The 15,155-nt window shown below is 49.0% G+C and overlaps 1 protein-coding gene across 9 annotated transcripts in view; it reads left to right on the forward strand.

The window, feature by feature from the left end:
* Arnt2 (aryl hydrocarbon receptor nuclear translocator 2) overlaps positions 1–15,155 on the forward strand; it is a 216,378-nt gene that overhangs the window by 183,944 nt on the left and 17,279 nt on the right. For all 9 annotated transcript variants that reach the window (XM_057755958.1, XM_057755960.1, XM_057755959.1 and 6 more), the window contains exons 12-15: positions 4,477–4,628; positions 11,207–11,279; positions 12,076–12,199; positions 14,955–15,054. In XM_057755958.1, coding sequence (XP_057611941.1) covers positions 4,477–4,628; positions 11,207–11,279; positions 12,076–12,199; positions 14,955–15,054 — 449 coding nt within the window. The remainder of the gene's footprint in view (positions 1–4,476; positions 4,629–11,206; positions 11,280–12,075; positions 12,200–14,954; positions 15,055–15,155) is intronic.

Raw genomic sequence — 15,155 nt, forward strand, 5'->3', positions numbered from 1 at the left:
TCAAGAACAAACCACTTCCCTTTATCAACATTGGTCCCCCTTCATTGTTGGTGGCCAGTGCCCAAAGAACACAAACTCGGGCCAAGTCTGGGTGTGCCTTGGGATGTCTTGATGGCTGTACAGTCGCTGCCCATGTGTCCTGGACCTGAGCCAGGGCTTCCCCCTCTGATGCCACAGCCTTGGTTTCCCTCTCACTCAGGGATGAGGTAGCTGGTCTCAATACAACTCCTTTTTGTTTCCAAACCTGGTTTACACCATCAAATGTGACAGGATAGAGTGGAGCCCGGGTGATATGGGAGTGGATGCTTGGAGGCCCTGGTCTTGCTGTTATGACCCAGGGCAGGATAGATGGCAGGCGATGGTGATGATGATGGTTTGTGGTCCTCACTCATGATGATGGTGTTGATCATAATGGTAGTAATAGTGATAACGGTAATAATGGTAATGACTAGGGTGGTGCTGATGGTTGTACTAGTAATGGCTTTGACTGTGGTAATTATAGATGATTATGATGATGATAATGGTGGTGATTGTGGCGATGGTGGTGATGGCAATAACTGTGATGGTGATAACAGGGATTGCAGTGGTGATGATGATGATGACAGTAGTGGTTGTAATGATGCTGATGATGGTAGTGGTCATGTTATAAGGATGATAGCAATAATTGTGATTGTCATGGTGATGGTAATTAGTGTGATGATATTGACAATGATTGTAAAGCGATGGTAATAGTAACGATTGCAAGGGTGATGGTTGTAGTATTAACGATGGTGCTGGGGTGATAATGGGGATAGTAATTTTGGTATTCTGAATAGTAATGGCCCCCATTAGGCTCATATATTTGAATGCTTAGTCATTAGACAGTGGTACTACTTGACATGAATTAGGAGGTGTGGCCTTGTTGGAATAGGTGTGGCCTATTGGAGAAAGTTTGTCACTGAGAGTGGCCTTTGGAGTTTCAAATGCTCAAAACAGGCCCAGCCATCAGTCTCAGTGTCTCTCTCTCTCTCTCTCTCTCTCTCTCTCTCTCTCTCTCTCTCTCTCTCTTTCTCTCTCTCTCTCTCTCCCCCTCTTTCTCCCTCTCTCTCCTGCTGCCTGTGTATCCAGAGGCAGAACTCTCATTTCCTCTCTAGCACCATGTCTGCCTGCTTGCCAACATGCTTCATGCCAAGATGACAATGGTCTAAACCTCTGAACTATAAGCCAGCCCCGATTAAATGTTTTCCCTTATAAGAGTTGCCATGGTCAGGGTGTCTCTTTAGAGGAACAGAACATTTACAAAGACAGTGAGGATGGTGGTGATTAAGGTGATGGCAATGGTTGTAACAGTGATGATGATGATGATGATGATAATGATGAAGATGATGACAATGATACCCATAAAAGCTGCTTTCATGAAGAGCCGAACTGAGCTAGGTTTTATGGTCTTTGCAGTCTCTTGTACTACTAGCCCTACATTTGAGTGAAGCACACTATGGTAGTCACTCTGGAACATAAACTAGCCCGGCTCGCATGCATAGTTCAATCCCCATCACTGCTCAGCTTTCTTGCCTGTACATGGTTGTTACACTGTACTCTCCACAAAGAGAGATCTCGATCTTATTTGCCAGCGTCATGCCTACCCTCCATTTCCCTCTGGAACCCTTCATTCATGTCAGGACCTCAACAGCAGGCCAACTCCTGGTCCTCCTGGTGAGCCCCTGACATTTGATTGTGGGTTTTTAGTAGATTCTATGGGTTATGGCTCTCTACACGTCTCCCTCGCCCCTGCTGGGTACAGGTACTTTGGAACAGAACATTCACTGAGGCAATGGGGACTCTACACAGGGTGTTAAGATTGGTAAACCAAGGATTCAGATTATGCCTGTGGTTTTTCCCTGCATGTGGTTCCAAAGCCTCAGCAGCCCATCTTTCTATCACAGTATCCTGCTGTGTGGCCTCATGGAATGGAGGGGCAGGACTGTCAACCCTCTTCCTCTCTTCTCAACCCTCACCCCCATAGTTTTACACAAGTAGGATCTGCTGACACTATGAAGATTTCTCACATCCCTTCAGTTCTTTCTGTGGGGAGAAACAGAAAGCACACACCCTCTACACACTCAGGACAGAGGTCTATACATGCTATAGGCACCAAGGGAGCCCTCAGGCTGCTGACCTGAGAGGATGTAGATTTGATTTCTGGCTCCCATGAGGGAAGAGGCACATCTCTGTTAGGAGGCTGTGATGGTCTTAATAAGAATAACCCCCAAAGGCTCGTGCATTTGAATGCTTCATCATCAGGGAGCTGTACTACTTGAGAAGGATTAGGAGGTATGGCCTTGCTGGATGTGTGTCACTGGGTGTCTTAGCTGGGGTTTCTGTTGCTGTGAACAGACAACATGACCACAGCAACCTTTATAAAGGAAAAACATCTGATTGGGGTGGCTTACATTTTCAGAGGGTTATAGTCCACTATCATCATGGTGGCACATGGTGGCATGCAGGCAGACATGGTGCTGAAGAAGGAGCTGGAAATCCTACATCAGGGCTTACAGGAAACAAGAAGTGAACTGTCTTACTGCGTGTAGCTTGAGCATGAGAAACCCGAAAGCGCCCCCCCCACACACACACAGTAACACACTTCCTCCAACAAGGCTACACCTCCTGTTAGTGCCATTCCCTTTGGGGCTGGGGGCCATTTCCTTTCAAACCACCACACTGGAGGTGGGCTTTGAGGTTTCAAAAGCTCCTCTCTCTCTCTCTCTCTCTCTCTCTCCCCCCTTCTCCTCACCCCTCTCTACTTGTAAATCAGAATGTAACTCTCAGCTACTCTCCAGCACCATGAGTATCTGCTGCCATGCTCTCTGCCATGCTGATAAGGGATTAAGCCTCTGAACATGCAGGTCCCTCACATGTGCCTTACCAAGTCCCATGGTGTCCCTTCACAGAGTAGAACAGTGACTGAGACAGGGACCAGCTGTCTGTGAGGCAGCATCCTCTGAGAAGGCCAGCTTTACCTCACCCCCCAGCCAGCCTCCTTCTGGGTGCTGACAAAGAAAACCGCTGCCTCTTCCAGCTTTCTGTCTGGTTTTTTGATCACTCATATGTTCCCCAAGAGGGTCTTGTCTGATACTGTGCAGTGTGGTTGCGCCTGGTTTTCTCCAGAGACCTTGTGGAAGAAGTCACCTAGTTGCTTCTGCTCCAGTCTGGGATGACCAGGGCCACAAAGTCAGCTTGTGAGGTGTGCAGTAGGTACTGCTCTGTTCCAAGCACTGGGCTCGGCTGTGTGAGCCTCAGTCACATGTCTGCAGGCTGTGTACGGTATGGTAGAGACTGCAAACCCCCAATGGGAAGCAGGATGCAGACACAGTGTTCTTAGGAGGACTCCGACCTTGCCTAGTTCTAGAATCCGGCTCTGTTGTTGTCAGCAATCCAACTGCATTTAGACCCAGGAAGACTGAAGACTTTACATTCCCAGGACCTGAGGCTGTGCGTGCCTACAAAAGGGAATTCTGCTTGCCTTATCTTGTCCCTGGGGACTGTCACGTCCAGGCGAGGTCTGTTTGTCTTTTTGATAGCTTCTCTATCTCCCACTTCTTTCTCTTCTGTGAGACCAACATCTGGCTGCCTCCTTTGTATACCTTTGTATACCTTTGTATACCTTTGTATACCTTTGTATTGTGTGAATGAATAGAGAGAAAAAACAAGCTGTCTCCAGAGAGATAAGCTTGAAACTGTGGCTGTAAGATCACAGTTCTTGTCCCCTCTTTACCACCAAAGCTGTCTGGTCTTGGAGAACTTAATTCTTTTGCATCCTGGTATTGCCATATGTAAACAGTAAAGCCACCTATCCAGACCCTTGCTGGGCTGCATTACAGGGTGTCCATGAAAGTGCGTTGAAAACCATGCTGCAACATGAAAGTAGTGGCAGATCAATACGTGCTCATAAATAATGCATACAGAGTTATCATTTTATTTCACCTCCTTCCTGAGAGTTTATTTGATCTATTTTACAATGTCAAACAGAGGTTAAAATTGTATGTGAATTAAGTCCATGATGCATTGTTGTTGCATGATTCAGTGAGACAGTTACTCCAGAGTGTTAGCATCCAGCCCAGTCATGCCCAAAGCAAGAAAGAGAGGAAGGAAGGAAGGAAGGAAGGAAGGAAGGAAGGAAGGAAGGAAGGAAGGAAGGAAAAAAGAAAGAAAGGAAGAAAGAAACACAACTCTTAAGGTGTTCTCACAATCTGATTTGTATCTACTAAATTAGAAGAAGCATTGACTGTTATTGAATAACCCAAGGGCAGTGCCCTCTCTGTTTCAAGGGGAAGCAGACAGAAGTGAGAGCTTAGCTGCTGCCTGTCAATCTTTCTCCCCCCCCCACTTACTGTTGCTGGCCGCAGCACCCCACTCTGAGGTCCTGCTGACTTCTCAGCAACCGGCCACCCATTCCCTCTTCCTCCTCCTGCTGACTTCCTTGTCCAAATGTTTTTGCAGGTGGTTAAACTGAAGGGCCAAGTGCTGTCGGTCATGTATCGGTTCCGCACCAAGAACCGGGAGTGGCTGTTGATCCGTACCAGCAGCTTCACCTTCCAGAACCCCTATTCCGATGAGATTGAGTATGTCATCTGCACCAACACCAATGTCAAGTACGTGCTTCGTCCCCTCTTGGGCTCATTATTCACATATGAGTTGCATCCTGAACGGCTTTGCTGGAGGCCCCTGCCCCCGCCCCCTGAAACCCCTATAGGGTGGAGGAGGAAGAAAAGGGGAGACTCTGGGTTCCTGTGGCCACGGGGTGCATGCATCCATTCCGTATTCAGGCCAAGCAGAGAAGAGCTCTGCCTGTGCCTGCCTCCACATTTTATGGTAGTAGCCACTCTGGTCCTGCTGATGCTAGTGAGTAGAAGCTTCTGGAAGCTCTGGCCAAGGCCAGGCAGCCTGTTGTATCACCGAGCACTACCACCTAAGCCCGGAAGCACCCCTCGCTGTTCCCGGCCCAGGACCCCTGCTTCTGTACACATTGCATATCCCTGGAGTTGGTAGTTAGACCTGAGTTCTCCCTTGACTCTGCTGGTTCCTAGCTTTTTGAGCTCGCATAAGTCGCTTCCTCTTTTCCCCTTCACTTCCTCGTCTGTGACATGGAGTGATTTTCCTCTTTTTCTGTGTGTGTGTACGGGCATGTGTTTGAAAGCCAGAAGCTGGCATCTGAAGTCCTCAGTTGCTCCCCCTTGCCTTTTGAGATGGAGTCTTTCACTGACCTTAGAGCTCACAGGTTTGGCCGGGCTCTGACTTGGCTTCCTGGTGCCGGGATCACATGAACACTGCTGGACCTGGATCATTTACATGCATGCTTGGGGTAGCAAACACAGCTTGTCATGCTCCACTGATTATGTCATCTCCCCAACCCATGCCCCCTCCTTTCCAGAGTTAAGCTTAGATCTGTGGGCCAGACTTGTGGACACGGTGTCTCCTATATGCTATAGAAAACATGCCTCCTCAGATCAAATATGGAGGAAATACAGATGAAGCCGATTTTAGATGCTTCCATTTATACTATTTTGAGACTTTTAGTTTTTTGGAGAGATGGTTTACTTTGTAGCCCTGGTTAACCTAGAACTCACTATATAAACAAAGCTGGCCTGGAAGTCTCAGAAGTCTACCTGCTTCTCCGTTTTCCGTAATTTGACTTTACCATATTGTGAAAGCGCTGCACGTTTAAGGAAAACCACTTTTTGAACTTGAATCTGCTCCTCCCCTGTGCTAGCAATGTGCTAGAGAGAAAGCTCCCAGGATGCTAAGCTGTGGCAGTGCGCAGCAGCTCCACGTAGCCACACACGTATGAGAGAAAACAGCCATCACTCTCCATGTGTTGCTAAGCTTGGTGCCATGAGTTAAGGGCACTGGCACATTTTGTGGTTACTACACCCATGCTGGATTCATCAGGTGCGACCATGGTGTGAGCTAAGGGGCATCCGTACCCAGCGAGGAACCATGTGCACACAAAGGTGTCCCAGTGAGTTAAAGCACATGAAAGCCACGTCTAGGGTGACAAAGAATGTATAACGAGGCTGGCATACTGCCCTTGTGTCTGCCACTCATGATCACTGGACCTCCCAACCTCCATTTCCCAGGTTCAGTCAGGGATGGTCCTGAGCCCATGGCCTTCTTGTCCTCGTCTCCTGAAGCAGGGGATCCTACTAAGGAGGTGCCTAACCCTCCATCAGAGTGTTCATTTCCACCAGGCCTTGCTGGGCCACTGCTACCATTCGGCTCATCCCAGCCCCTTGCAGCCTCACTCTCACGCTAGCCCAGCAGCTGTCAGCACGCCATCCAGAGCACACAACTCTTGCTCCCAGGAACGCCCCCCCCCCCAACCGTCTGCTGGACCAGCTCTCATTCGAGACATCTCCCTTTCTGTACTTGGTACAGCTGGATTCTTCTTCTACCCCATCTGCTGGTCAAACCTGTAAGTGGAACAGAAGAAAGATGAGAAGCCGTAGATCCAGATGGGCAAAAAGATGATCTTATCTCAATTTTCTATGTCCTCTTCCGTCTTGGGTTTTTGATCGAAATGAGGGAATTCCATTTCTCCCCATCAATGCCACAGTGTGGGAGAGGGGTGCTCTTTACCTGGGAATCAGAAAGGGACCCTTGAGTGACACACCCATATCTGATCCTAGGCCTCATGAAGCTAAGGAAGGCTGACAGATAGGAGCAGAGTCAAAGCATGGGGCCAGGAGGGCCCGGGTGCTGCTGAGTTCGAGGTGTAGAGTGATGGGCTTCTCCGGAGCTCACAATCTAAGGGCTCGAGGTTCTTGCCAGGGAGAGGGATAAGAGGTACGGTGCCAGCCCTGACCTGCTTAGCACCTGTGCGAGCCAGATCTCTGCTGTTAGGCTTGTCTCTTCCAATATGGCCTCACACCTGCCAACTCAGGCTGCCAAGAAGTCATAGAAATAGACAAACACACCAACTTCTCAGAGTCCTGAACACTGTTCCAGAATCTCCCACCTTTCGATTGCAACAGGTTGGCTGGTTGTTAGGGAAAGCCACCTCCTCTCTGGATTCTGCCTCCTTCTCTGGCCCTCATCCCTTTTTGTTCCTTCGTAACTCATGGTTGTGTGCACAGGCCTATACAGAGCAGGGACCCTGAGGCTGCCTACTTCCTATGGGTGACGCTGCTCCCTGGGCTTTGAGAGTGCCATCTGTGCCACACTGTCAACCCTAAGTCCTCCCTGTTGATGAAGCTTGTTCCTCTCTCATGTCAGAGCCACCCCATCTACAGTAACAGCCCTGAGTCTTGGCCGGGCACCCAGCAGCCTTCTAGATTTGGATGAGAAGAACAGACTGACGCTCCTTGTCTGGAGGGGAGGTTTGGCACCTTTAAGTTTTCAGCATTCTCCTCTTCTAGTGTTTGTTAACCTTCTGCTGTCAAAGTCACATGTTTGGTCACAACTAATGAAGCTGAATCTCCCTGATCACCATGACCAGACATGGCCTGTGCCAGTCAAGATGGCTACATCACTGTTCTTGTACTTAAGGGGAACCCGGTCCCAGGAAACCTAAGGCTCAGGCTTCAAAACCATGAGAACATGGGGCAGACAGGTGACAGTGGATAGATACAGAGGAAGAAGAAGACAAACTAGTCCCCCTGGGCCTGTGGAAGCACCCCCAGGAGGCAGCCTTGACATGAGGCCCAGAAGCAAAGTCACTCCCCTCTGCAAGCCAGCCCCACTTGAGAGGGTTGGCCTTCTTTTCCAAAAGCCAGGCAGTTTTGAAAAGAAAGAAAAGCATTTCGTTCAGGGGTGGACTATCTTGCCGCCTCAGGCCGCTCATTCTCTGTAACTCCTGGAGGATGCACAGATAAGAAAGTCCATGAGATTGATACCTGTAGCAGCAAGAGCAGCAGCAGTTTTCTAAGGTAGGTGAGGTGTTCAGTGGTAAGACTGCAAAGCTCATTGCAGACGGTAGAGGGCAGTGCTAGCCACACGTGCGAGTAGATGAGCTTTCTTGAATTTGTGAGGTCAGCCTTGCCAGCTGTAGGCCAGCTAGTCAGAAATGATCCTCTGGTGCCCCGTGCTTCGTGGGAGGAGCAGGAGTTGCTTGCCTGGTAACCTTCAGCGGAGAGCATCCAAAAGCAACTTCCTGAAGAAGTTAAGCAAGCACTGGGTGTTTAGCATTTGTGCTAAGCTGCTGAAAAGGCTCTTTGTCACCTCTGACTTCTTCCTGGCCCAGAAAAACAGGCTGATGCAACACACTGACTGGGTACACATCTCGGAACAGTGCCAGGTCTTGGTGTTAGGGAGCAGATACTCTGAAAGACCAGTCATAGGCTAACTAGGTGCCAATCATGTCCATGTTTTTCACATTGGCTCAGCCTAGCTCCTGAACTTTCATTTCCTACCTCTCTTCAGGGTACTGACATGCAATTCTCCTTAGGCCAAGCCTCTGTTATTAAAATAGCACAGTCTGAGGTTGTCTCAGGTTTTCAGGACACAGGTTCCTAGTGTGTATATACATGCACATGAACATGTGTGCACCCATGTGTGTAGATGCCTGGGTACAGATGTATGTGTCCTTATGTGTGCATGAATCTATGCATGTGTGCAGGTATACACAGCTATGTGAGTATGAACACGGGTTCTTAAAGTCCTACTAGGCCCAAGGTTCAGCTAGCCAATGATCACACATACTCGGCTCCTTCTGTAGCAGTTACCTGCTTGGTAGTAGATGGAGAATGGATTGTATGCAATCTCTGAAGGAGTTAGAATATAAACTAACCCTAGAGCCTAAGGAGCAGGGCCAGGAGGCAGCCTTGAGTGTGTGCTAGGAGCCAAGACACCGTCCTCTTTTGTCTTCCCTGCTGGAGCTGTCTTTCTGCAAACCAGGCAACAACTGCCGGTCAGTGAGGGGCTGAGGCTCTTCCCGTCACAGGCTCCGAACCTAGGCAGTGTCTTGGTCCCTGCCTTTCCTTACCCTTGGAGGGGACCATGAAAACTAGAGCTGCAGGTGCTGCCTGGGACCCTAGCCCATGTCCTTCTCTGCCCCTGTAGAGGCCTTGGTGGCCTCTCAGGGGACGGTCACCTTCATCGGGCTGCTGTCGAGCCAACCCACAAGGCCAAGGGGCACTTTCTCTGAAATGATACAGGGCCATATCATTCCCTATCCAGATCGAGTCAAAGCCAGGTGTCCAGAGTCCCCTCAGGAGCCCTGGGACATGGAGGGTGTTTATTCCAGACTAGGCAGAGGAGAAAGTACAAGGTCCACAGCCCTGCCGAACTGAATTAGAGTCCCTTCTGTGCCACGTTCTATCTGGGAACACCACTTAAACTGGCCGAGCCTCATCTCCTCTATCTGATAATTGATTGTCTTATACCGTAAAGATGTAAAGTGTTGGCCGAGTACTGGTGATCTGTCTTCCGTTCTGATATTAGCAGCCTGCCAGTGAGCCATCATACTTCCCCGAGATACAGGGAACAGGAAACAAAGTCGATAATGGAGTAAGAACAAGGAAGGGCAGTGATGCTTCTTTTATAGTTAAGATTATATTGATTCTTTTTAAAAAACTGAAAGGGTCTCCTGTTGCCCGGACTGGCCTTGAACTGCTGATTCTCCTGCAGATTCTGGGATTACAGGCATGGGTCTCCAGAACTGCCTGTGTGTGGCACTGGGAATTAAACCCGCGGTTTCATGCATGCGAGGCAAGTGGTCTACCAACTCTGTTGCATCCTAACCCTCTTTTTAAATTTTTTGAAATCTCGATTTGTTTTGAAAATTACTCTTGGTGCTCCACTCTGATGATGAGCTTCCACTGCCTGGGGGACATCACAGGCTTCTAGTCCCATCCTTGCCTTTGCTCCTAGGCTCTTGAACCATCCTGAGATGGCAAATCCTTCACTCCCTTAGAACCCCAGTCTTTTCCTCTGTCCTCCCCTGGCACTCAGCTCGACCAGAGCAAGAATCTGGGGGTTTCTGAATGAATCATCAGAACTGGTCTTGATTATGGGGGTTTGCTTTGCCTTAGCCTAGTTCACTGAATGGACATCTCAGATTGATTCCGTAGCAGCTGCTCAACAGTTTCTCCAACAGAGCCTCTTCCCTGGGGTCTCCAGAACTGAGTTTTTTGCTCTCTACCTTGTTTGTAGCATCTGAGTTATGGGCTTCGCTGTTCCCTGAAAGCAATCCTGTCTCCCTACTTTAAAACTTGAAGGTGCTGGGTGTTTCCCAGCACCCCAACATGACAGCCTGGCAGAGCAGGAGGAGCCTGGAAGAGTGGGAGGAGCCTCAGAGTAGGAGGAGGCAACCACCTCGAATCAATCCTGAATTCAGACCCTGCTCTGCTGTAGCTGAACATCTCTGACCTACCCTGAGCCTTCAGCTCCAGCTTCTCGACTTTAGCATGTGGATAAAATAACCCCCATGAGAATCCGGTGCGAGGCTGGATGAAGAAGAAGACATGTGCCCCGATGGCCAAGTGTGCACACTACAACCAGCGGCTTTGCTAAGTGCTGAAGCAACTGCTTTCCTGAATTTTCCTTTGAAACAATTTTAATACTGTATTTTTTACCTTGCATGAAACAAAAGTCATTAGATGAAGCCTACTGTCTGAGCCAGGCGTGAGGGCGCCTCTCTGTTCTCCTAGAAGTGAAAACCCTGAAGCAGGAGGATCAAGACTTCCAGGCCAGGCCAGGGTGCATAGCACGACCCTGTCCCCAAAATATTTGAAGGCTGAGGAGATGGCTCAGTGGACAAAGCACAGGACAAGCATGAGAGCCTGAGTTTGGATCCCCAGCATCCGTGTAAACAGCTCATTGTAACCCTGGAGCTGCTGGGGCCAATAGATAGGTGCCTGGAGCTCACTGGCCAGCCAGTCTAGCCAATTGATGGGCTCTGGGCTCAGCGAAGGATCCTGCCTCAAAGGGTAAGGTGGGAACCAACTGAGGAGGACTCCTGATGCCAGCCTCTGGTTTCTACACGTGCGCACACACACACAGAACACACACGCGCATGCCCACACCCACACACTCTTCACCTTACCATTTTAACAGCTCATGGAGATGTCTAAGTCTGAGATGCAGGGGTTGAAATAAAATAGAAGTGGAAAGCCTTTTAGGGATCTGTTGAGCATGAGCTACGTGCTGACTTTGAGGAGTGAGATTTCTGTCCCAGCCCCGTTGCCTCTCAGCTTCTGGTTCCCTCACACTGCCCTGACTTACTCTTTCACAGGCAGCTTCAGCAGCAGCAGGCAGAACTGGAGGTACACCAGCGAGACGGGCTCTCGTCGTACGACTTATCTCAGGTGAATTTCTGGGAAGCTCTTCTCTGTTTGGCCCTCGGAGAATTGAAACTAAACTAAAGCTAAACTCGCTCCCTATATCCCAAGGCACTCTGTTCCGTCCCATCTCCGGGGTACTAATAGTGTTTTCAGTCCCTGGTGCCCACTGTGGCTCTTCCTTCCGGAAGTGAGCCGCACGGAGCAGAAAGTCGGGAGAGAGAGAGAGCAGGTGGTGAGCCGTGGTCTGCCAACATTGAGTATCTTTAGGGGACAGAGGGAAATTCCGGCGTGGGCCTGTCTCACAGGTGCAGAAGCCAGCAAGAGCAGGCTCTGGACTTGGCTTCTCTGGCTTTCTAGTATCTCTCTCACCTCTGCTCCCACACCTGTTTTGCTTTAATGTTTCTCTTCCTGTCATACGCCGTGTCTCTCCTTTCCTTCTCTTGTCCCTCTTCTCTCCTCCTGTCTCTGGTCCTGCTTCTGACAGCTGGCCATCAGAGAAACTGACATGGGTCAGTACCTAACTCATTCCCAAATTAACCTTTAGGCTATCTTCCTGATGTTTATAGTAGGTTGGCTCTTTTTCATTTACCACTGAGAAAGTCCCCGTGACTCTGGCGTTCCTCCTGTAACCCCTAATTCACACTTCCCAACCCAGGTGCCCTTAATCTTCAGGGATAAGCTACCAACTTTACAAAAATAGTCAAGTCTTGAACACTAACCCTTCCACGCAAAGGGACTAAACAGGGGACAGCATGTGACTCTAGGAAAGTACACTCTGTGCCTTATGTGTGGATTGCCATTGTGTTTTATGTGCCCACAGGTCCCTGTACCCAACCTACCTGCCAGTGTTCACGAAGCGGGGAAGTCTGTGGAAAAGGCAGATGCCATCTTCTCCCAAGAAAGAGACCCTCGTTTCGCTGAGATGTTTGCGGGCATCAGTACGTGTAAGTGCTACACCATGAGGCTGCAGGGTTACAGTTGCATTCAGACCATCTGGAGATAGCCACCCTAAAAATAAGGGCAGGAAAGGCGACTTTTGTGTGACTGCCATAGGACATAGGAAGAAGCCTGTACAAGAGTCAGGACAGAGTCTCTGTATTCCTGTCCTTGCCTCTTCCTTCCTGATCACCTGTGACACTCAACCTCAGGCCACAGCATCTCATCTCTAAAATGTAAAAGGTCAGAGCACACAAAGTCTAATCCATTACACAATGCCTTAGTCACTAGACTTCACCACTGTAACCAAATACCCAAGAAAACAACTTAGAGGAAAAAATGGTTGTTTTGACTCTCAATTAGAAAAGAAACTTAGGAAAAAATCACCAAAATTTCAGAAGGAAAATAAAGTAAGATGCCAAGAAAACATGAATATCGAAAATGATAAGTCAAGATAATATTCAAGGACCACAAATGAGTAACCCCCATTAATATGCTGTCACAATCCAGCATAATCAAAACAAAATGAGATGAACTACTAAGCCCTCGGGGGCGAGAGATGAAGATGCTTTCAAATCCAGTGGGGAAGTACAGCATAGCTAGAGAAAGACTTCAGAATGTCCCTGTGGGCAGAGGACATAGAGCCTGAACTGACTATAAATCTCATGAACTTTGAAATACAGAAAGGCCAAAATAATCACAAACACAGGAAGAAACTAATTTTAAAAAAACAAAGTAAGTAGAACTCAGAAAGCCTTTCCTCATTTTTAACAAATCAGGTCAATGAAAATAATAAAACAGAAAGATTTAGAAGACTAAATAATATATATATACATTAATATATTATTTAATATGTGACATATTAATGTTTATATATTATTAAGTGATATATATTAATAACACATGTGTTAATATGCACATGTGTATGACTATATGTGTACATATACACCTATAAACATATATTGGTACATGTATAAGTACTGTACCCTACCAAAGTCCCAGAGCATAGAACAATGTGTCCACTGTTCACCACCAAAGCACATGAGAAAAAAGTAGCTTGCTTAAAGTCGTGCTGTGTACAGTGGTAGCTGATTTGTCTGTCTGTCTGTCTGTCGCTTGTTTTGTGTGGTGCTGGAGAATGTTAGGCAAGAGCTCTACCACTGAGCTACCCCTCCAGCCTCTGTGAACAGTTTATAGAAGAGGGTGGCCTGAGTCTTTTTACCCTGTCCATTTCAGCTCTCTCTCCCCTCCCCATTCAAGTCTTGCTCTTCCTGCCCCACCCTTAAGGCCCTGTGATTAGGCTGCAGATTGAGCTCCTGCCCCTTCAGAATGCCCCATGGTTCCAGACTAACAATGGCATGCTTTAGAGCCCCACACAGAGATGGTAGTAGGATATTTGGCTCCTGTGTGATCTCCTAGCCTCAGGGCCATGAGCTTAATCACCTACCTCCCATTGCTACTCACAGCCACCCAGGAAGCTGGGCTCAGGGAGGGCACACATGCTGAATCGTCACTGTCATGCATCCAAGCTGGGTGTCCTTCCTCTTGGTGCCTTGAGAGTGACGATATGATTGGGACATGTCAGCATCATGATGCTCTAGCCCAGTGGTTCTCAACCTTCCTAATACTGTGACCCTTTAATACCGTTCCTCATGTTGTGGTGCCCCCCATAGGAAAATTCGTTGCTACTTTGTAACTGAATTTGCTACTGTTATGGATCATAATGTAAGTACCTGATATGCAGGATATCAGATATTGAATGTAATGTAACTATCTGATAAACCCTGTGGGGGTCAAGACCCCCAGGTTGAGAACTGCTGCTCTAGGGCCTCAGATTATGCATCATGGAGCCAAGGGAGGGGTGCTCTCTGGTTGACACTTGGCTGTCTAGAGGCCACATCCATTCCTGCTTCTCACATCACCACCGAGAGCCCCTTTCTTCCCATGAGAGCTCTAGACAGCCTGGTTGTGGCCTGAGCCCAATCCTCTCAGCCTGTCCCTGCAGGTGACATGCTTGAGCAGACTTACACCTCTCTGGCAGAGCAGTGGTCTTGGTGACTCAGCCTAGCCTGGTCTGAGTGTTACCTGAGCCCCTGGTGGAAAGTCAGGCAATGCCATCCAGCTGTCCTGGCCAGTCAGCCCTGCTGATCAGGTCGGGGAAGGGGCCCTGGACTGGGATTCAAGTTGGGTCCTTCCTTGGTGTCCCGTGACCTGGGACAGGCAGGGCCTCCGTTTTTTCATCTGTAAAAATGGAAGCAAACATGTAAGCTGTTTCTGGTTTCCCGGCACTGCCCTCAGCAAACATCTGACCTGTGTTAACACACAGAATCCCCACCACCATCCTGTGCCATAGACTGCAGTTATCTTCTTCTTTCAGGTGGAGAAACTGAGGCAGGGGCAAGTCCAAAGAGCATCCCAGGTGGTAGTTGTAACACAAAGGGCAGAGCTGAGGTCCAAGGTCAAGCAGCTGAGGTTACCTAGGGTGTCCTCTCATCTTCGCCCATTCCCTATTGTGTGCTCTCCCCCCCCCCCCACCCATGAAATTGGAAATACTGAATACAGTAGTGCCTTCCCCACTCCCAATGGCTTGTCTTCAGGCGAATGGGCCACCCTAGGAGTTAGGAGAGACCACCTCAGAGGGGACATGCAAGGGTGAAGGTGAGGAGGCCATCCTTTGTGGACCTCCTAAGTTCCCGTGCCCCTGCATGGCACGCAGCACAAGGGCGTGGGAACCTTCACCTGCAACTCCTATGGTTTTCCTAGCGGAGAAGAAGATGATGAGCTCAGCTTCGGCATCAGGCAGCCAGCAGATCTACTCCCAAGGAAGTCCATTCCCTGCCGGGCACTCGGGCAAGGCCTTCAGGTAGGTGCCAGGGAGGGGAATGGCAGGAAGGAAAGCCTGGGTGTCAGCCTTGGTTCTGCGAGCTGAATAGGGACTGGTCATTGCTGTGCTGTGGGGTGGAG

This window comes from Chionomys nivalis, chromosome 23, assembly GCF_950005125.1.
Source record: "Chionomys nivalis chromosome 23, mChiNiv1.1, whole genome shotgun sequence".
Classification (NCBI taxonomy): Eukaryota; Metazoa; Chordata; class Mammalia; order Rodentia; family Cricetidae; genus Chionomys; species Chionomys nivalis.